This window comes from Elaeis guineensis, chromosome 7, assembly GCF_000442705.2.
Source record: "Elaeis guineensis isolate ETL-2024a chromosome 7, EG11, whole genome shotgun sequence".
Classification (NCBI taxonomy): Eukaryota; Viridiplantae; Streptophyta; class Magnoliopsida; order Arecales; family Arecaceae; genus Elaeis; species Elaeis guineensis.
This window is the reverse complement of record NC_025999.2, coordinates 1,479,996-1,503,921: the sequence shown is the minus strand read 5'-3', so window position 1 is coordinate 1,503,921 and position 23,926 is coordinate 1,479,996. Positions and strand designations below refer to the sequence as shown.

General features: G+C 40.2%; 1 protein-coding gene and 1 pseudogene across 2 annotated transcripts; one reads left to right on the top strand and one right to left on the bottom strand.

The window, feature by feature from the left end:
• Positions 1–4,833: 4,833 nt before the first annotated feature.
• LOC105049355 (AAA-ATPase ASD, mitochondrial-like) lies at positions 4,834–6,884 on the bottom strand (annotated as a pseudogene).
• Positions 6,885–7,008: 124 nt separating this feature from the next.
• Positions 7,009–18,202, top strand: LOC105049284 (isoamylase SU1, chloroplastic). 2 transcript variants are annotated; one of them, XM_010928886.4, is made up of 18 exons: positions 7,009–7,648; positions 8,353–8,535; positions 8,755–8,847; positions 10,471–10,623; positions 11,367–11,458; positions 12,955–13,096; positions 13,177–13,284; positions 13,579–13,664; positions 14,767–14,838; positions 14,925–15,051; positions 15,558–15,644; positions 16,229–16,321; positions 16,575–16,733; positions 17,094–17,177; positions 17,285–17,365; positions 17,450–17,532; positions 17,648–17,765; positions 17,852–18,202. In XM_010928886.4, exons 1-18 carry the CDS (start codon positions 7,259–7,261, stop codon positions 18,110–18,112), a joined length of 2,412 nt encoding a protein of 803 aa, XP_010927188.1. In that variant the 5' UTR covers positions 7,009–7,258; the 3' UTR covers positions 18,113–18,202. The 2 variants fall into 2 exon arrangements, with proteins under 2 accessions (XP_010927188.1, XP_073116840.1); XM_073260739.1 differs by having other exon boundaries at positions 7,509–7,648; positions 8,358–8,535.
• Positions 18,203–23,926: the final 5,724 nt, after the last annotated feature.

Sequence of the window (23,926 nt, the reverse complement as noted above, 5' to 3'; positions counted from 1 at the left end):
TCGATCGAAAACTTTTTTTACAAGTTCCACCGTCATCTTCGACCTGCCATCACCATCCAACTCCAACTGATCTGACTTTGGGATGAAATTCTGCATCAACAGAATGATGCCAAAAGAAGGACCTCGATCCGTTTACGAGAAGGAGCATCAATGAGAAATTTTCATCACTACTGTAACATCGATCAATATCAATCGGATCAAATCGCCCCTAAATCAATCAATATCTTTTAAATCATCCAAATCGAGCTCGAAGCCAGAGACTGACGATCCAAATAATTTTTGATTTAAATTATTTTTATTTTATTTTTATTTATATTTAAAATTTTAAATTTTAGAGCAAGATCCGAATAAAAAGAAAGAAACACAGAGTAAGTAAGGTACGATGGCATCGTGACACCATCATCAAAATAATCCGATCCCACTACTCAGATCCAAGCCTCCCTGCTCTAGGCACTTATTCTATTCAGATCCAAACTCCTGAAATCCACGCAACACCACCCCCCGCCCCCGCGAGTGGCACATCCACATAAAAAAAAAAAAAAAAGAGTGCAATTATTCTCCTCTTCTCGTTTTATTCTTCCTCGTATCTGGCGCATGCATTAATATCTTCCTTCTCTGGTCCATCACCCCATAGGTGGCACAAAAAAAAAAAGAGAGAGAGAGAGAGAGAAATGAAAAAAACAGAGAAAGAGAGAGAGAGAGGGAGAGAGAGGGATATTGGAGGGGGTGGGATGGGACTTCAGGCAATGACCTCACGTGGGGCACCGTGGAGGGGGCCCAACCATCCCACCTTGCTTCGGATTTGAGCCCTGAGCTCCCCCTCTTCATGCATGCTGCGCATCGGACAGCCTCCGGCATAGTCATCGTAGGCCGAGACCATCCAGCACTCGAAGCACCTCCTGTGCGTCCTCTGGCCGAACCAGGCCCTCTGCTCCTGTGCGAGCGAAGCAAGAAGCAAGAAGCAAGAAGCATCGAAGCCCTGATGTGGGATCGTCCATGAGTGAGCTCCTTTGAAGCCACCGTAGGGGCCTACCGATGGTATTGAACTTGCCTAATTACAGATCGATCCGAAGCCCAAAACAAAATCATTCCGAAGCCTGATTAAGATCGATTCGAAACTTGATTAAGACCGATCAGAGGTCAGATTCAAACCGAACAAAGCTCAGATCCAGACTGATCAGAGTCCAAAACGAGACCAACCAGACCAAATCCAGACCGACCAAAACCCAGATCCAAACGATAAGAGCTCAGAATAAAACCGACCAGAGCTCAGATCCAAATCGACCATAGCCCAGAACAAAACCGACCAAATTTCAGATCCAGATCAATCAAAGCTCAATCCAGACTGACCAGAGCCCAGAACTAGGCCAACCAAAGTCCATATCCAAGCCGACCAGAGTTCAGAACAAGACTGACAGAGCTCGGATAAGACCAATAACAAAAAGGAGTCAAGCAAAATCCAAAAGCCTCTCAAATAAAATACACAATTCTTATGATAAAAGGCCCTCAAGCCCCTTCCACTATTATTTTTTCTTCTTGCAGAACAACAGGTCCTTGAGTACTTAGCAAATGCTCAAACCCAAAGCTGAAGTGGAGACAGCCTAAAGCCCATCCCATCAAAATGATCAGCCTCAAAGGGCCATATTACAAAAAGACTAAAGTCATCAGAAGACCAATCTGAGCAAATCAAGATCAGACGATCAAGCAAAAGATCAACAGCTAAGATGAAGAACCAACATCGAAGTAAAACTTGATCTGAGAAGGTCAAGTTTCCGATACGGGCCGTCCAAAAAATTGACCTCCAAAAAGTCGACTTTCTAAACATGAGCTCCTAAAGCCGAACTCTTAAAAGATAACCTCCCGAAGCCAGAAGCCAAAGCATCAACCAATAAAAGTCAATTAGAAGCAAACCAACTGAAATAGGATCAGTAACTTAAGACCTCAATGATTAAACAGCAGGGGATAACCCATTGGGCCCCCCGAAGGGCGAACTCATTTTTTAGTGAGTCAATGCCCATGAAGACTTTGGTCATGCAGAAAGAACTACACATGTAGAAGATATTGATGACTAAATAGTGGGGGATAATTTGTTCGAACCCCCAAAAGCCAAACTTGCTTTTTAGTGAATCCAACACCTATGAAGATCTGTTTGATCGGCTTAGTCATTGAAGATAAAAAGACAGCCTTTAATCGGCTTAGTCATTGAAGGCATAAGGCGGCTTTGATCGGCTTAATCAAATAAAGATAAAAGATGATCTTTGATTGGATTAGTCAATTGAAGATCAAAGACGATCTTTAATTGACTTAGTTAATTGAAGACAAAAGGCGGTCTTTAATCGACTTGGTCAATTGAAGATAAAAGATGATCTTTTATCGGTTTAGTTAATTGAAAATAAAATACGGCCTTTAATCGATCCGATTGAAAAAATCTTTGATCGACTTTAAACGAGATGGTCTTTGATCGATCTGATTGAAGAAGCCTTGGATCGACTTTAAGCGAAACATCCTCTGATCGGGCTAACGGAAAAATAATCATCAATTGAAAGCAACGTATGTGCACAACAAACAAAAAAGAGTAAACTAGTTTTTCATTAAAATATTTATAAAGAGCGATGCTTCAGACGAGGGATAACCTATAAAGATCCTCAATCCGTCAACTCTGACAACAAATGAGGGATAACCTACAAAGACTCTCAATCCGTTAACTTTGGCAACAAACGAGGAGTAACCTATAGGACCCTCGAAGGCTCCTTACTTTTCAGCGAGCAGAGCCGATGAAGATCTCGATGACTAAAAAGTTATCAACATCGAGGTGATGTAATCCCTCACCTCATTGATAGCTATAGATATGGCATATCTTCGGTAAAGCTGAAGTACTCCATTCGTCCGATCCCATTTTGGCTTGGACTTAAGAGTTGGAGGGCTAATATTGGAGATAATTTCATCCTGATCGAAGATGTGGAGCCTACAAGAAAGGATTGACCCTTATAGAATCTTAAATCTCGTGTCTCTTTCAAAAATTCAAATGATCCTGACATGACAGCTCGTCACAAAGAAAATAAGGACCATATCTCTCCAGATAAAGTAGGGTCAACCACCCAATTATCTCTTCAAAGCCAGTATTCCTGATGAAGAAATAGATAATAAATATACCTCCCACAATAAAAAAAAGATAACAAAAATATCTCATCCAATAAGACAAGACCAACCGTCTGATCAAATTTCTTCTTACGACTCTTCAGTCTCCGTCTATAAATAAAGGTCTATAGGAGACCCTCAAGATATGAAAAAACTCCTCTTTTTACTCCTTCCCATCTGTTATCGGATTTCTGACTTGAGCATCAGAGGATCTCCATCGGAGCCACCTCCGATCAGAGACTTTTCTTGCAGGTCCCGTCGTCATCTTCGACTTACCATCACCATCCGACTCTAGCTGATCTGACCTCGAGATAAAATTGTGCATCAAAATATAGTTTTGGTAATACATAATTAGTGATCTTAGATTTTTATAAAATATCAAATAGATTACTCATGGATATCCGAAGATATTTAATCACTGAACCATAACCTATCAAATGTAGTGATCAGATCACAATAAGATTCGAATCATCAATGATCTCATATCACCATGGTGATCCCATTTGGATCACCAAAGTACCAAATGCTACCATAGTGCAATCAATACAATAATCTCGCTACCTCCACTCATCAAAGTTTTTAAATCTAAAGAAGATGTTTCGGTTTTTCATAAAACAAAATATTTCACTATCTCGTCCCATACTGGTTGAAATCGTATGTACCCCAGTAGATATCCTTAATCTCTCTCTCTCTCTCTCTTTTCCATTCTTCTTTCATTTCTTTCATTTCTTTCTTTCTTTCTTTTCTTTTCCTTCCTTTCTTTTCTTTGCTCATTCTTTCTTTTATTCTCTTCCTTTCTTTTCTTCATTTTTCTTTTATTTTCTTTTACTTTTTTTTCTTCATATTTTCTTTATTTTCTTCTTTCTTCTTCTCTTTTTATGTGGATAAGTTTTAGAGTCCTGAATAGTTGAACTCATCCCAATCTTATTTTCCCATGAGAATGAAATGGAGCAATCGGAATGCTCCCATCACCAGGATATGAAATTTTACCACATCATTCTTGATTTTGGGATGTATCCGATCATTTGAGCTTGTAATGGCTAGCCAAGCCCAAGATTTTATTTCTCTTTTATCTTAAACAGTGTTGCTTTAAAAGTTTTCCTCTCTTTTACTAATTCATAGTCACTATACTTAAAGTGTGTTTGGTTCATAACTGAAATCGAAATCAGAATAAGAATCAGAATGAATTGGAATTGGAATCGAAATGATCAGATATCTCGAAGTGTTTGATCCGTGATCGGAATCGGAATGAAAATTTGAATCATTAGGAAAAAAATACGGATTGAGTTTTAGACAAATTGGACCATTCCTATTCCACCTTGCAATCGGAATCGAAAAAGGACTCCTCTCAACCAAATGGTGGGAATGGGAGTCACCCATTTTCATTCTGATTCTAGATCCCAACTCTCCCCAACCAGACACCTCCTTATTATCTAATCTTATATATATATATATATATATATATATATATATATAAAATATATATATATATATATATATATATATATATATTAATAATAATATAAAATGGAGGTTTCTATGTTAGTAGAGCCTCCGTCCGCCACATGGAACAATGCAGATGCCTCCATTCGCCATATAAAAGAAAAATAAGGTGGTAGTGTGGATGCCATCCAATAGATGGTGTTGCGAAAGAATATCAATCATGCCACATGAAAGATACAACCTGAACCTGTCCTAAGTTGTCGAATCCTCGTGAATAATTCGTGTTGGAAACTTACTTTTTGTCTCTTCATTACCGACCATCCCGCCATCTAAAGTCAACAATGACGAAGATGCCAACACCAAAGCCTTCCACTGCTGCATCTCCTTCACCATTGTCTGCATCGCGACATCCGTACGATCGTCGTTGTAGCCCATGAGCACCTTTTGCAATATCCACCAGTGTCATCTGGACTTCCAACAACAGCATCTCCACTTCCACCATCGGCTCCTCGAGTTCCTCCACTCCAAACACCAGATAGTTCCTTGCCAGCATCCGGAATGCCACCGGCCCATAGTATGAGAGGTGGATGGGTTGGTCCATCTGGCCCATCTGAAGCAATGTCAGGTCAAGCCACTCTAGGTGGTTCATCATGAAGATCATCAGCCTCTCTCCCACGCACGACAACCATAGCCTGTCCATAAAGTTCAGCATGCCCCACAAGCTCACCATCCTTGTGCTACCGTACTCGTTGGCACTCCATAGTCCCACTACCGTCGCCTACGATGGCGTTTGGTCGGGTTTGGGTTAGAGGGTGATCTTTTTCTGATTGTGGTCAGAGAGGTTGAAAGAGCAATCGACATCTTTGATGACGATGATGGACTTCGGCATGGTGGAGATGAGGAGGCGATGGAAATGGGAGTTGGAGTTCATAGCGGTCAGCTCTAGGTCGTAGACGTCAAACTCAAGTGATGAGACTATCTTTGCCCGTCCCTAGCGGCCATGGAGGAGGTACTCGTGCTTCTAGGCACGATCGATGTGGGCATAGTGGTCCTGACGGCCAATGAAGTGGAGGTCGGAGTGGATATCAGGTGGGGTCGATGGTGAGGGTGTCGAAAATGGTGGGGTGCATGAAGAGAATAAGGGATCAGAATCGGTGGTAGTCGTTGTAATGGACGGTCGGTGTAGAGACGACACTTGCGAGTCTTGAGGTGGAGGCGGATGGCCTCATCGATGATGTAAGAAAATATACTGACCACATATATACATGGTATATTCCCCAAGTATACATAAAAAATAACAAATAATATTTAGATATATACTTTGGAAGGATAAATAGTATTTAATAAATAGTATTTAAAAATTATATAAAATAATGAATAGTATTTCTTTCTTCATCGTGTATCTAAAGCAGGATTATAAATAGCATAAACATTTGTACAAAAACATCTAGTGCTAAAGCTGCTTTAATTGTAGAGCCCTCTCTTCTACCACATTTATAAATAATATATCGGCTATATGATTTATTTTTAGAAATATATCTAATACATGTAAATGTAAATGTGATATCATGGGATAATCACGATTCTTTGCTATATTTATGAATAGTATATCTACTATATATATACATGAAAATAACTTCTCAAAAATATATATAATAAATGATAATTTAATTTTGATATGAAAATATTTTAGCTTCAATAGCATAAATGCAAACTTGACATCATGATTAATCATGGTCTTTTATCTCTCTTATGTTTCCACAAATTTTTCTTTCTTTCCTCTCTCCTCTCCTCCTCTTTTAGTTGATCATCCTCAAAACTTCAATATAAAAATTTTTTTCTCAATTTTTAAATTTTAGATTCTCTTGCAAGCCATCAATTGACATACTTGCGCCTGATGCTTTATCAGTTGATTTTTGATCGTGATCTCGTAAGATATAATTTTTTTAATTATTATAACTATTTTTAAAAAATATATAAAATAAATATAATAAAATAGATAAATAAAATTAAATATTATTTTAAAAAAATATATTTCACATATCGTATGGGGTTATAAGTATTAATATTTGCTCTTGTTAACTTAGCGGACAAGGCCTACTGGACGAAAGGATTAGGCCCAATCCAACCCAGATGCTCGTGGGCCGGGCCAGGTGGGACCAACTCGTGTCCATAATGAAAACCGGAAAGGGCGAAAGATGGGTACAGCGACGGCGGTCTCCAGCGACGACACCGCCTTTGCTATTTTTGAAGGGGGGACGTAACATTTGGACGGCCCTGGTTGAATCACGATTCACATCCATCGCGTCACGTCGCCGAGCAAACGACAGGCGGGAGGATAAAGTTGAAAGTGGCGCCTCTGGTGCGGGTACGCCACGTGAACAAAAAGGCGCGAAAGGGAACAGCTCCCGACAAATACCCCTCGGATCCAAACCCCTTCATGCTCTCTCCCGAGTCCGGACTCCCAACGCCACTGGTTCCCCATCCCAGGAGAGCCGGGATCCTGCAGGACCCAACGCTAGGGTTCTCCTGAACCCCATTCCGAGCCCGATCCCTTCGAATCCTACTGCAGTTCCTCTGTCCGGGAGTCCAGCCTCCCTTATCATTTTTCCGATCTTTATATCTTCCAATTCCTGTAGTACCAGGTTTCTCTCTCGACTCCTCATCCTTGCCACCGATGGAGTTGGCAAAGGACGTTCCGAGTCTGGTCTCTCCTTCGACCTTTGGTAGATGGAGGAGCAAATTGGGAGTTTTCGGCAAACACTCGAGTGTTAGTGCGAAGCGAGAGAGAAGTCGTGATCTGGTGGGAACATCAGTGGTGATGATAACAATGTCTGGGATCCGCAACAGAAGGGAGTCTTTGGTCATCAATGCAAGTAGTACAGGGGCTGCCGAGGTGGAGACAGCAGTGGCTGAGAGGCCGGGGCTGGCGGTATTCAAAGTGCTCGCGGGGACGCCGGCACCACTTGGTGCTACGGCTTGCAATGGAGGCGTCAATTTTGCTATTTGTTCCAGTAGCGCTTCGGCAGCCACGCTTTGCCTCTTCACCCTTTCTGATCTGAAAGCGGTAAGTTTTACCGTTATGATTTTATGGTTTTCCACCTGAGTTCTGGTTGAATTGTAGCTGATGGGTGTATTTTAATGGAAAAATTGGGTTTTTTCCCCTCTCAAAAGAATCTGGTTACCTTCTGCTTGCTCCATTCAATTGATTCTATTGATGCTTCTTGCCTTTAATAGGAATAATATGTCCTCAGGGTGTCAAGTAGACAGCAGTAGCTTTACCTTTATTTGCATGATGATTAAAAGAAGATACCCTCTGTATGATTAAAATGGAGCTTATGATATTGCCGATAAAGTGATTCTTGAAGTTGAGCACACTTTGCGGCAGCAATATGTAAAATCTCCAGCTATAGATAAATTTCAAGATAATTGTGGTTTTTGGTCTGGTTTCATAGTGATTGACAGTGCTATTTTGCAGTTGAAGATTTTGACATCAAACCCAGGTAATCCATTGGAAGAGGAAAAAAAGTAAAATCAAATTTAAGGGGAAAATTCATAGTTGGTGGCTATTTAGATCTATTGGGGCATCCCAATTCAACAACCTTGGCATTAGCATATGCTTCTTATTTTAAAGCAGAATTTCACATTCTCCCCTAGATTTAATTATCATTTATATGATCTAGCGAACATGGATTGGTGAAAAAGACCCTACTTCTTAAGGCTTAAACTCATTTTATGTTCCACTGTTTCTTTCTTCATCTTTTGGTGCAGAATAGAGTGACAGAGCAGATCTCCCTTGACCCACTGTTCAACAAGACTGGGGATATATGGCATGTTTTTGTTCAAGGTGAATTTAAGGATATGCTATATGGGTACAAGTTTGACGGAAGGTTTTCTCCTGAAGAAGGGCACTACTTTGATTATTCTCGGATCTTGTTGGATCCTTATGCTAAGGTTGTTTTTTTTTCGCATTAGTTAGGTCAATTTGTATTTTTATCAGTGTAATGCATTTGAATGTCAGTTTTCTAGTTAAAATATTCATTCTTGCAAGTTGAGCAGTTAATATCTTAAGCCTTATGATGTGATGGTGACTCATTTTATGATTATGCGATACAATTGCTGCACCAATCCCTGAAGATCATGCACTACAATTGACCCTCCTGTTTCATTTAGGCAGTTATAAGCAGAGGGGATTATGGTGTCTTAGAACCTGGTGGTGATTGTTGGTCTCAGATGGCTGGTATGATCCCAATTTCGGACGATGAGGTATTTTTATGTGTCACGGGCACTGCACTGCATTTATATCCATTTATTTATCCTTATTGTTTATGTCCTTTTCTTTTCTTCTTTGAACGTTAAGGTGTTATTTTCATTTTCTACTCTCTTGTTTCTATATTGCTTGAACCTTGAAGTTCAGATTCTGGTTAATGATTTGGTGATTTTTGATGCATAAACAGATTGATAAGCTGAACTCTATAGATAACAGTGGTTAATTAGGATACGTACTTTCATTTAGATTTTTCTGGTGCTATATGTATAGAAACTCATATGTTAACAATCAGCTTGGGAAACTCATGAAACTGGCTTAAAGTTAAAGGAGGATTAACATGTAACTTGGAAAAGGAGAAAAATCAGGCAGTTACATATGTTACTTGAAATTTTGGTATTTAGAGAGGTTAACAGAGGTTGAATTGGAGGCATTTAGCAAATTGACCTTGCCTGTGTACTTGAACTAGAAAATGCCTTTGGCAAATTGAACTTCCAGTGCTTCTCATTTGTCAAGAATAATAGGATGGTTTCTAAAGGTGATGGATTAGGTGGACGAAGAATTCTGTTATTACTTTTTGAGTTTTTCACTTAGAAAAAAAGGATTGTTTAATTTTGTCCATTGCAGCGGTTATACATAGCAATGTTCGATAAAATACCACAGAATAGCTTTATAGGTCACATGATCACATGACAATTTGAAAAGCACATGATGATCTACAATAAGGTAGCCTGGAAATTAATTCGAGAATAACTCAACAATTACTTGTTTCATTTAACTAACTACAGCTTAGTCCATGCACTCAGAACTTTGCTTTCTTTGGAGGAAGTCAAGGGTTCAAGTCCAATCAGCGGCTTCATGATTTCAAGGTTATTGCAATTGCGCCATTGTTAGAGGCACTGGTGGAGGAAGAAGAAGAACAAAAAGAAGAAGAATTTATGCATACATCATCTAGTTACAATCAAAAGCCTTAAGCCTTCGAGGGTGCACATGGAAGAAGTCAGGGGTTCAAGTCCAATCAGCTGCTCCATAATTTCCAGGTCATTGCAATCGTGTGAGAGGCACTCGTGGTGCAATGTGAATGTTATGGAGGCTTGTGGAAGAAGTAGAAGAAGGATTTATGTACATGTCATCAATTTACAATCAAAAGCATTAACCGTTTGATGGTGCAAGTCACTTCAACAGTTGAACTTATTCCATCATGTATATTTCTGGGACAGTGCTTGTTACTTGAGTTCTGAATTTTTCCCAACACATTGAAGCATAGGAAAGACCCAAAACTAGCGAACAATTTATACACACCTCATCTAGCCACAATTAAAAGCCTTAAGCCTTTGATTGTGCAAGTCACTTTGACTTATTTCATAATATATATGCCTGGGACAGTTTTTATAACTGGAGTTCTGCGGTGTGTTTTTGGCTTATATGAATTGGTTGATTTAATAAACTTCATTTCTTCTTTTAAATTGCATGATTTTAGTAGTTTCATTGTTGTCTAGATGATGTCATGCCTGTTCTTTGAAATCTTTTTTCACATTAATATTATTATTATTAGTTTGGTAATATATTGCTTCATCTTTCCTCTGGGTTTAATTTCAGTATGCTATCTTTAATGTTCTCAGTTTGACTGGGAGGGAGATTTACCTTTAAACTATCCTCAGAAAGACCTCATAATTTACGAAATGCATGTAAGAGGCTTCACAAGGCATGATTCAAGTCAGACGGATTCCCCAGGGACTTACCGTGGTGCAGCAAATAAACTTGACCATTTGGAGGTAAGTTTTATTATAGTGGCAGTTATATCATTGAGGTTTCATGTGCTCATCAGAAATTAACATATCTTCCTTTCTTATCATGCATCAAGTAATATTGCTATGTAGATGGATTATTGTACTTTCCGTAACATCCATGCCATAGTGTAAAAAGTATCAGAGGGAAATATTTCTCAATTTCAATAACTAGGGTTCAAGTATTTGGACATACATTCACACTTTCAGTTAACGATAATGTTTCTGACACCTCAAATTCGAGTGCTGCCGTGTATGTCTTAGTTATGTGTGTATGCACATAAGTATATGCGTACATACATTACATGGAAGCATCTCTATAGAAATTGAAACCTGTTGAAGAATCTATCTGTCTAGTCTGTATTCCTGTTTTCATCCCTTATATTCTTGAAAACTTCATGGGCGATGGTCGCTGTCAGAGTCTTTACAGTTCCCGTTTTTATTATGTTTATGCTTGGTCTAAGATATATATTGAATTCTGCCCTTGTTGCACAATCTAATGCAGTATAATTTTTGACTTCGACAAGAAACCTGTGATATCTTTGATTATCCATAACTTATTCCCAGCAATCGGCAATCTAAGAATATGTGTTTCAGCATGTAGATTTGATAATTTCTAAAGCTAAGGTTCAACTGTAGGTAGCTTCGTGATGCTTAGAGTTTATTGTCACCAATATATGTTTTTTTTTCACTTCCTTCTGGTTCATAGTGAGTATTTTAAAAAACTACAGGAGCTTGGAGTCAATTGCATAGAGCTAATGCCGTGTCAAGAGTTTAATGAGCTGGAGTACTTCAGCTTCAACTCCATCCTTGGTGAGAATAAGTATGTGGACTTGACCTTGAAAGTTTGTTAATATTTTTAATTAATTATTTGGCATATTATCATTGTGTAGATGTCAGAAATTAACTCCCATGGGAAAATATTTTTAGGAGCCTCTGTCCATATTATTACTTCTTGTAATTTAAAGGTGTGTCTAAGTTAGGTATTATAGCCAAAATTTCATATACCTATGATGGTTGCTGTAACCAAGGTTTATCATCATTGTCACTGAAGTCTACTTTGCTTTTAATTTTGAGTCTTGCTAACCTTCCCTTGACACCTCTGCACAAATTAAAGTATCTTGCTTTACAGGGTTTGTCTTGTGCATTTTTAAAGCCAACTCAATGCCATCCCCTTTCTTGTAATTACGGTTTCAGAAACCACTGAAACAGGATGGTACAACTACAACCATTACCATACCATTCTGGCACAAAATTGGCATCAGTGTTGGTGCTGAGCTGTCGAAGCAGGCATACTGGTCTATATTGGTTATTATCAATCATACTATACTGACTGTACCAGTCAGTACCAATGACCTTTCAACTTTCTGAAATTTGTCAGTTTTGGTACATATAGTCGGTATTGGTACCATCATTGCGGAGAATAAGTGAACTTGATCTCGAAAGTTTGTTTATATTTTTAATTAATTATTTAGCAGATTATCATTGTTTAGACACCTGTGCTTGTGAATGCATCTGACCCTTCAAAACTTTAACTCCCATGGGAAGATAGTTGATTAGCAGCCTCTGTCCATATTATTACTTTCTATAATTTAAAGGCATGTCTAGGTTATGTACTATAGCCAAATTTCATATATCTATGATGGTTGCTGTAACAACGGGTTATCATCATTTTCTGTCAAGTCTAAGTCACTTTTAATTTTGAGTCTTCCTGACCTTCCTTTGACCCTTCAGCGCAAATTAAAGTGTCTTGCTTTACAGGGTTTGTCTTGTGGATTTTTTTAATTCAACTCAATGCCACCAGGCTTTCCTGCAATTATGATTTCAGAAACTACTGAAACAGGATGATACAACCATTGCTGTATGTCTGTACCATTCTGGAATGAAATTTGCATCAGTGTAGGTGCTAGGATGTTGAAACAGGCATACCGGTCGATATTGGTTCTTATCAATTTTACTCTACCTACTGTACTGGTCAGTACTGATGACCTTTCAATTTTTTTTTGGAAGTAGTCAGTTTTGGTACAAGTAGTTGGTATTGGTGCTATACTGATCGTACTATTTTGATGGAAGAAAAGGTTTGCAGTTCGGTACAAGTATTTTTGCACCTCACTTCTGGTTTAATGTAACATTTTGAGTCATCTCATGTAAATGCTTTCCAGACACTCAGTGCCCATTTTTCATGCTTCTCATTTTCTATCAAGGAATTTTTTTTTAACAAAAAAAAAAAAACTTTAAAAACTACCTCGATAATAATTTTGTGCATCCTTTATGGAGAATTACTTATCATTTTCCTTGAAACTTTTTACCTCATTTCAGGTCGAATTTCTGGGGATACTCAACAGTAAACTATTTTTCACCAATGATAAGGTATTCATCAGCTGGGATGAATAACTGTGGCCTTGATGCAATTAATGAATTCAAGACTCTTGTTAAAGAAGCTCATAAAAGAGGCATTGAGGTAACTAGGGAGACTGGTGCCTATTCTTTGTTATCTTCATCTCTATTATCTGGTGATTTTTTTCACTTGAATTTCTTTAGGTGCTTCTGGATGTTGTTTTCAATCACACAGCTGAAGGGAATGAGAATGGTCCCATATTATCATTTAGGGGCATTGACAACAGCACTTATTATATGCTTGCACCTAAGGTTAGTTCCCACATTGTCATAACTTATTCCTTGGTCATGTGTATGCATGAGATAAATCCTTTATGGAAGACCTTTTTTGGACAAATTACCCATTTACTTTTGCCAAGAAATTTCGATTTGATCAGTGCAGATGGAACCAGCTCTTCCTCTAATTTCTTTTTACATATATACATACATAAAAATGGATGTATGTGCATATGTATGTATGCACATATATATTTATATATGTATGGTGTTATTGCATCTTAAGGGTTCCATCAACTAAAGAGACACAAACATTTTATTTTTCTACAGGGTGGGTTCTATAATTATTCGGGTTGTGGAAACACATTCAACTGTAATCATCCTGCGGTTCGTCAATTTATCATAGATTGTTTGAGGTAAACTCTCCAGTTTTTGTTTCTCTTGTAAACTTTCCTATCATTTTAGTTTTAAATTTTAAGTAGTAGTCACAAACGAGATGATCGCATGATCTTACAGTCAGTTGTGCATTTCTGCTAATGTACCAAAGCTAGATAATTGGGGTGTGCAGCATTTCAGTAATCTCCAATACTAACTGATATTAATCACTTAAAGAGCAATTTTTCTGCAAAGAAATTGAACATTTGATGACCTCGGAATGCTTAGAAAGTATGTCAGTGGTCACCAGTTATTTTTCATGTGACATGCAGTCTGGAAATAGAGATGCATGGAACACAATAACTGAGAAAACACGAATAATAAGTAATAAAATTTATATTTAATTTTAAAAAAAATGATCTGATCGAGATAAATGAAGCATCCAAAGCTTCAACTTCATCATAAAGAACAGAAGAGTAAACTGATATTTGTTGTTCTTTGTTTGTTCCTGGATGAAAGATCTCTGTCAATCCCACCCTTTCACCCAAATTCTAGATACTTATTGGAACTGAGGTTTTATACTTATCTGGACTTGCCAACCCTGTGGAAAAAAGAATATCAGGAAAAAACTCTCATCACTCTTGCATACAATATCATACCATGGAACAGACAGTCATCATTATTGTTTTTCTTTATCGCAGTTTCATTCTTCTTCTCATGATTCCTTTTTCAGAAATTTAGAGTAAACATCTCTCATAACTTGGCATAATTTTTAAAAAGACCTGAAAGCTTAAGGTTCTTAGAGTGGGAACAAATCTGGTTGAAGAATTTAATTCTAAGAAGAAAATTGTAAACTACATAATGCATGTTATAAGAAACTTTTGCAAACTGCATAATGCATATTATTAGTCATGTTTTTACAGCTACTCTTTCGAAACCCGTAGTGCCTGCTACATGAAGTTGATACATGCTGGGCATTACCAATATATGGTGCTATCATGCTGCATTTATTCTGTCAGACAATCTTAAACTAATGCACAAATTTTATAATCTGAGTTCAGTTGAGAACTTGAAATTTAACTACTGCTCTTGTAAGATTTTTCTGTCTTGCAACATGAGGTTTACTTTGTTTCTGTATAACAGATACTGGGTTACAGAAATGCATGTTGATGGATTTCGCTTTGATCTTGCTTCTATCATGACCAGAAGTTCCAGGTTGACTATTACACACCTCACTTGTTGGACATATTCCTTTTACAACATCCTTATGTTTTTCCCTTTTTTGTTTTTGTTCATGTAAGCTTATGGGATCCAGTTAATGTATATGGACATCCAATAGAAAGTGATTCATTCACAACTGGAACCCCCCTTGGTAGCCCTCCACTCATTGACATGATGAGCAATGATCCAATCCTCAGCAAGGTCAAGGTAATTATGCCAAACAAATTACTTTTGCAAAATGTTCATAAGTTTCAATAAGTTATATTTATTGAATGGGCGGACATCACTGCAGGCTTTTATCAGGATGCAAAATTTTGCAGCAGCTCATGTATCATAGCTCTTAATATATATTAGAACAATTTATTTTCAATTGTTATTAATATTCTTATTCATGTTGTTTTGTGCTATTTTTTTGTTCTTGACCAATCAGTTTTGCATAGTTTGAACCATGGTTTTGATTACCGGACTTACCAGTCCATTCCAAGAGTACCATACCATATAAATAGGGAACCGGTACCTGGTTCATCCCTTGTACTGAGTACCAAAATCTTTATCACACTGACATGGTGCTTGCTGGGTACTGGTACAGGTATTGACATCCATACTCAAAACCTTGGTTTGAACTATAATTAATCAGCACATATTTTGTTGATATGAATTCTATTCTTTTATCTGAAAGGCTCCAACTTAAGTAGCTTTTCTTTGTTGAACAGTTAATTGCTGAAGCATGGGATGCAGGAGGCCTTTACCAAGTCGGTAAATTTCCTCATTGGAGTATTTGGTCTGAATGGAATGGGCAGGTTAGTTGCATATTTTTGTTCAGGAAATCGCTTTTGATATTGAACCAATGAAATTAAGAAATATAATTGTATTATATGATATGATGCTTAGTTCTACAGGAATACATGTACATGGAAAAATGTAGTAATAGGTGGGCATATAAGAATTTAATATTAGCAATTTTGCATGAAAAGAAAAAAATATAAAGGATAAACGTATGCAGTGAACCCCATGCAACATGTACCGTATCAGCTCCTGCCAGCAGATGCATGACTCATCATACCATAATCCTTCCTCAGAATGACCGATCAGGCTGCATGTAGTTGCCTCTCTCATGATAAAGCTTGTAACCCATCAGGAAAGAAAAATGATATCGAATACGTGTCTGTTTGCATGGTTCTTTTTGGCACAGGAGGGGGAAGTGTGGGGACAACCCCTTGCATTACCTAGAGATGATCATCTATGCTTATATTCTGTGAGCATCAGATTCTATGCTGGACTTTAACACTTTATGGTTGCGAATGTATACAAATTATGTGTATATTTTATTTCTGTTTAGCCCCAGTCGCAGTCTCACTTATATTGTTCTGTTCTCTATGCTCAGTACCGGGACACTGTGCGGCAATTCATCAAAGGTACAAATGGATTTTCTGGAGCATTTGCTCAGTGCCTTTGTGGAAGCCCAAATCTTTACCAGGTAATTCTTGTGTGAGTTTTACACATGTAGCATCACAATATCTGGGAGCATAATTCCAATTCATGCTCGGATATATTTAGCATGTATAGAGTATTGGTTATTTTTATTTCCCCCTCTTCTTTAGTTGCCAGTTTAGATATTCTCCTAAATATTTTTCTAGTATGTTCTATTGTAAGGAATGCTAACTTCTTGTGTATAGCTGCAAGCAGTTACTCTAATTTGGTTTGTATTACTCACCGAAAGTCTGAATCAGGAGGGAGGAAGAAAACCCTGGAATAGCATCAACTTTGTGTGCGCACACGATGGATTTACTTTGGCTGATCTGGTTACATACAACAACAAGTATAACTTGTCCAATGGTGAAGACAACAGAGATGGAGAAAATCATAATCTAAGCTGGAATTGTGGGGAGGTAAACCTCTACAGTTCCATCTGGAGCTAGAAAATTTAGCTTGTAGATAACATTTTTGCTGAGTATTCAACTTCTATCTTGTGACTGTTCTCTTTTAAATTTTGTCCTTCCTGAACTGAATGAGAAGCTTGTGCTGTCTACATGCAGCCATATTGCTTTTAAACTGGATGGCCAGAGAGATTTAGAGGACCTGAACCCTTTTTTTTTTTTTTTTCTATTTTCTGCAATATTATATGATTCTTGACAGTGGCATGGGTGGTGGTCTTTTTTCGGCATTAGCACATGCTGACTTATGATATAGCTTTAGCTCTTGAAATTCCTGAGCAGATGTAGTCTGATATTCTCACTTTGAGCATGCAGGAAGGAGAGTTTGCAAGTATAACAGTAAGACGATTGAGAAAAAGGCAAATGCGGAACTTCTTCCTTTGCTTGATGGTTTCTCAAGTATTAGTTTTTCCTATTACTCAACCTCTGTTGGGTTGGAAAAAAAAAAAAAAAAAAAAAAACTAATCATTCTGGTAGTTTCCTTATTATTCTTATATTATTGACAGGGCGTTCCCATGATCTACATGGGTGATGAGTATGGTCACACAAAAGGAGGCAACAACAATACTTACTGCCATGATAATTATGTGAGGCTCTGATCTCGTCCTCACTCAGTTTACTCTCAATTCTTGATCCTTGCTCATTCTGTTTCTACTTGTCATTCGCTGCAGCTCAACTATTTCCGATGGGATAGGAAGGAAGAATCATCATCAGACTTCTATAGGTTCTGCCGTCTGATGACTAAATTCCGCCAGTAAAACACCATTATGTCACCAAATCTTTTCCTTGCCACTTGCCATTTACCAATGGTAGCATCAAGCAGAGTCTCTCTTTTTGTTTCTACTTGCTGTTTTTTTTATGGACTGCAGGGAATGTGAATCTCTTGGCCTTGAAGACTTCCCAACAGCTGAACGACTCCAGTGGCACGGCCGCCACCCCGGGATGCCAGACTGGTCGGAAACCAGTCGGTTCGTGGCATTCTCCATGGTAATTTATATATGTCTGGTCTTCTTCTATCTCAGCACATCTAAGGTCATAAAAGAAAGGACTGATATTTGGTGAATTTGTGGCAGACGGATGCAGTGAAGGGAGAAATCTATGTAGCTTTTAACACAAGCCATCTCCCGGTGACCATCACGCTGCCAAACCGCCCAGGCTACCGATGGGAGCCGCTGGTGGACACGGGCAAGCCCACACCCTATGACTTCCTCTCCGACGATCTTCCAGACCGAGACACAGCCGTCAAACAATATGCCCACTTCCTCAATTCCGACCTCTACCCCATGCTCAGCTACTCCTCTATTATCCTAGTATTGCACCCAGCAGATGCTTGATAATCTTCTTCTAACAAACAAAATCAGTGTATAATAGGAACATTTTAGTTTTGGAGAATAAGATGAATAAAGGTTTCATATTCTCAAGGATATACCCCAACTAGCAAGGAAGGAAGATAGAGGAGGAACTAAAAGGGACAACAAGCTAGAAAGAGGAAGAGGAAGGAAGCGGATCTATTCTATTCAGGATGGCAATTGGTTTGAAGTTTTAGGAGGGGAGAAATTATATCCTATATGATATGATGGTGCATCATGCAAGCATCTCGTTTTATTTTGGATATATTTGGTATGTGAATTTTTTTTTTTTTTAGAAAATAATTTTTGAAAAATAAAATTTTGGTATATTTGATAGGTCATGAAAATGTAATTTATTATAAAATAACTTATATTTGGATGAATATTTATTTTTTTTATAAAAATTGTATAAAATATTTATTATAATAGATATAAAATTATATATTTTTATTCATAAATTTTATATAAATATAAATATTATATTTATATTAATATAAATATAGTATTAATATATTATAATATAGTATTAGATCATAATAATTTATTGTATTAATATAATACTAATATATTAATATTAATAAGAATATAAGTATAAATATAATATAATATTAATATAAATATTATATTAATATTAATATAAATATTAAAATAATATTAAAATATAATAAATATTAATATTATATTTATATAAAAATATTAGGATAATATTAATATAATATTATATTATTATTCAGTATTTTATTTTAATCATCTATTAATATTTTAGTAAATTTTAGTTATGGATTTTAAAAAGATATTTAAAAAATAATATCATAATTTTTTATGTCACTGAAAGTATCAAAATGCACCTCATGAGTTTTTATTTTTAATAAAATATAAAAAATAATTTTTTATGAGAAATATTTTTTCACTCTTTTTTTTTTAAATTTCAATCAAACAAGAGTTTTTTTCTCTACTTTTTAGAAAGTATTTTTTTCTCCTTCATTTTTCATCCTGGAAGTCGATTCTTGCGTGCCATAGGAAGTCACAAGTGCATGATGAATGTAGTTCGGATGAATAGGAGGTATTGGGATATACCGATCGATCTCTGTACGTCGATTTATTCTCAAATCGGTCCGACCGACGTCCGACACTGTCCACCGGACAGACGGACGACTCTGATAATGACTGCCGACAATATTCGATCGAAGGTATGTCGGTCGAACAGATCTATACTATTTTCGATCGGTCGAGCAGTCGAATCCATATCATTGACTCATTGTCGGGGGTGGCAGTCGACGTCCGACTTTCATAAGACATCAGATCAGTCGACGGTGTTCTCGAGTCATCACCCGACGTTCCGGCAGTCGAATACCGACATATAGTCGGTCGATCTGTCCGAATGCCGTACAATCGCTATAGGCTGTTGTCTTGCCAAGGACATGCGATACGGTCGTTCTGGGACATTGTCCTGCCTGGGACATTGTCCTGCCAAGGACATGGATTAATTCCAATGACTTGACAACCCACGGTGATTTGACAGCCCCCGGCGATTTGATAACTTCCCAGTTGTCTGCACCATTAATGGCGGGACCATACCGTATTCTACTATAAAATGGGGTAAGGCAACAGTTTTGGTAAGCTCTCTGAAGAGTTCTTAAGCTTTCGAAAAGCTCTCAAGCTCTCTCTCTTCCCTGCTGAGCCTCCTGATTTTCTACTGTTGCCTAATCTCCTCTCTGACTTGATCGTCGGAGGGTCCCTGTCGGAGGCATCTTCAGTCAGTGAGGACTTTTCTTGCAGGCGCACGATCTCGATGATCGGGCTACGAGGGGATTGGCCGCAACAGATTTAGCATGTCAGGTAGGGGATCGACAGAGGTAAGACAGCGAGCTCCATAGAGCTTGAAAAATCTCTCGAGATGATAAAAATCAAGGCTCAGCGATCGAGAGCTACCGAATCGGCGAGGCACTCTTTCTGCCGGGAAGAGGCCCCTCCTTTATCCTCCATAGCGGAACTCAGCTCTCCGCACCCGGTGGTGACCATGGAGGCACAGATCACGGCGATCGTGTGGTAAATGATCGTTCTGACGGACGCGGTCAGAAACCTCCAACAGCAACCGACTCAGTTGCCACAACCGTCGGTGGAACAATCGGCGGCGCACCCTATGCCATCCAGAAGCAGCCACCGACGCCCGCGTCAACTTCCGTCTCTTCCTCAAGAGCAGCCGTCTCAGCACTCCCACCGAGAAGGGGGAGGCGGCCACGGCGCGACACCCACCGGTCTCGGCATCCTTCTCCTTTCCAGCTGGAGCGAGCGAGGAAGGAGAAGCGGCCGCGGACACCGTTCGCCTCACTCTCAAATTCGTCGGGAGGTTCGACCCCTGGGATTTTTCAACACCGACGGCTGGATGACTACGAACGTAAGTTCGAAGAAATCGACCGTCGGCTTGCCCAACTCCAGACGGATGGTCAGAAGTCTTCAAACGACGTTGACTTTCGGACCACCCAACCTCTCTCCCGATTTATCCTCGACGAATCGATCCCTAGTCGGCTCAAGATGCCTTATGTGGAGCCTTACGATGACTCCACCGACCTAGTGGACCATCTGGAGAGCTACAAGCCTCTCATGACAATTCAAGGGGCAATCGATGCCCTCCTCTGCATCGGCTTCCCCGCCACACTCCGTAAAGCTGTTAGGGCTTGGTACTCCAGCCTCCGTTCAGGATGTATCCACTCCTTCGGGCAGCTCGAGCATTCTTTCGTGGTCCATTTCAGCACCAGTCGGAAGCCGTCACGAACCTCGGACAGTCTTTTCTCCCACAAACAGGGAGAAAATGAGACACTCCGACACTTTGTGGTACGATTCAACGCGGCCACACTTGAGAACCGGGACCTCAACGAAGACATGGCTATCTCGACCATGAAAAGGGGGTTAAGGGGGTCCCGGTTCACCTATTCCTTGGATAAGACCCTCCCTCGGACGTATGTCGAATTGCTGGAGCGTGCGTACAAATACATGCGCACGGACGAAGAAGCTTCCGATCGGCGCCTGACCGAGGGCACGGGCCAGAAGGAGAAGCGGAAGAAAAATCGGGCTCCTACTGAACCCAGCAGACTCTCGACTGATAAATGGGTCTCGTCCTGACGACGAAGTTCGAGATCACCTCGACGGCGAAGTCCGAGATCGATGCATCGCAGGTATGACTCCTACACCCCTCTCTCTGCTCCTCGTGCGCAGATCCTGATGGAGATCGAAGGAGCGAAATATCTGCGACGGCCTCCGCCTCTGAAGGCAAAGGGCCTCGACTGGAGAAAATACTGTCGATTCCATCGGGGCCATGGTCACAACACCGAGCAATGCATCCAATTCAAGAATGAAATAGAGGCCCTCATACGACGGGGATATCTCGAAAAGTATCGAAGGGACCCACCGGCTCGACCCCTTCCCGACTGACAACCCCAACCGACTGAAGAGGCAGCGAACAATCAGCCTACTATTGGAGTCATCAACATGATCTTCAGACGACTGGACCGGAGAACGACTGCTGAAGGGGAGTTGACGAAGAGGCCGCGCCAGGATGATGTAATCATCTTTACAGATGAAGATGCTCGGAGAATCCAAACTCCCCATGATGACGCTGTTGTTGTCTCGACGACAATAGTGAATTATGATGTAAAAAAGATTCTTGTTGATAATGGAAGCTCGACTAACATTTTGTTTTACTCGACCTTCTTCCGAATGCAACTGTCGACCGACCGACTCAGGAGAGTCTCTACGCCCCTGGTGGGTTTCGCCGGGGAGGCCGTCGTAGTGGAAGGAGAAATTACTCTTTCCGTGGCAGCTGGGGTCGAACCACGATAAAGCACCGTCTACATAACCTTCACGATCGTCCAAGTACCTTCGATCTACAACGCCATACTTGGAAGATCCGGACTAAACGCCCTCAGAGCGATAGTCTTGACATATCACTTGCTGGTCCAGTTCTTGACTAAAAACGAACTTGAAAAAATGCGCGGGGATCAACAGCTCGCTCGGCGATATTTTCAAATCTCTACTCAAAATAATAAATCGAAGGACTCCCTGTCGGTCGACAAGCTGGACCAATGAAAAGAGGAGAAACGGGATGAACTGGCTGAACAGCTGATTTCCATCCCGATGACAAAGAATCCTGAACAGGTCGTCTGGGTCGGGTCGCAGTTGTCCGACCCGGAGCGACAACAGCTGATAGAGCTATTGAAAGCCAACACCGACATATTCACTTGGTCAGCAGCGGATATATCCGACATACCTCCAGAAACAATGACTCACCGACTCAACATCGCCCTTGGCATGAGTTCGGTGAGACAGAAAAAATGGTCTTTCGTCCTCAAAAGACAGAAGGCCATCAATGAGGAAATAGACAAGCTACTCGAGGTGAATTTCATCAGAGAAACCACATATCCCGACTGGCTCGCCAATGTCATCATGGTGAAGAAAGCTAACGGAAAGTGGAGAATCTATATCGACTACACCGACCTGAATCGAGCCTGCCCGAAGGACAGCTTCCCACTGTCGAAGATCGACCAACTGGTGGATGCGACGTCTGCCTACGGCATCTTGGGCCGGACACTCGTGGAGAGTCTCGAGCAACTGAGCATCGACAGGGCTGAAGAGGTGTTACAACTGACGACTGAGCCAAGCTGGATGGACCCGATCGTTCAGTATCTGACTGACGGAACCAGTCCTGAGGACCCCGCGGAAGCCAAGCGACTCCGATGGACGACCTCCCAATATGTAATGATGGACGGGCGACTCTACAAAAGGTCATTCTTTCTTCCCTTGCTAAGGTGCCTGGGACTGATGGACGCGGACTACGCACTCAGAGAGGTGCATGAAGGGATCTGTGGAAGTCACCTAGGGGGCAAATCCTTGGCCTACAAAGTCCTACGGCAAGGTTACTACTGGCCCACTATGAAGAAAGATGCGGCTGATTTGGTTCGGAGGTGCGAGTCATGTCAAAAGTACGCCAACTTACAACACCGACCCGCCAACCAACTAACTTCCATTGTCGCCTCTTGGCCCTTCGCCCAATGGGGAGTCGACATACTCGATCCTTTTCCTCCGACGTCTGGTCAAAAAAAATTCATAATCGTCGCGATCGACTACTTCACCAAGTAGGTGGAGGCCGAATCCCTGTTGCAAATCACCGAGCACAAGATGGAAGACTTTATCCAGAAGTCCATCATCTTCAGATTCGGACTGCCACACACTATCATCACCGACAATGGGCGACAGTTCGACAACCATGACTTCAGAGAGTTCTGTGCGAGATTTCATATCACGCACAAGCTGACCTCGATCGGGCATCCACAATCCAACAGGGAAGTAACCAACCGGACCATTCTGCATGGGTTGAAGACTCGACTGAACGAAGCTAGAGGCCTCTGGGTCGAGAAGTTGCACTCGATCCTGTGGGCATATCGGATGACACCCTGTGTCCCGACCGGAGAATCTCCTTTCAATTTGGCCTATGGGACAGAGGCAATGATCCCACTAGAGATCGGGCTACCATCGACTAGAGTTGAGCAATACTGTGAATTGGGCAACTCCGAGTGTCGGAGAGCTGACTTGGACCTCCTATCCGAGCTTCGACGCGAGGCTCAACTCCGCATGGCTTGCTACCGACAAAGAGTGGCCCGATACTATAATGCTAAAGTTAGGCCAAAGTTCTTCAGACCTAAAGACTTGGTTTTAAGGAAGGCGGAAGTCTCGAAGCTTCTGGATCGAGAAAAACTGTCCCTAAACTGAGAAGGACCCTACAAGATAGCAGACACCTGCAAG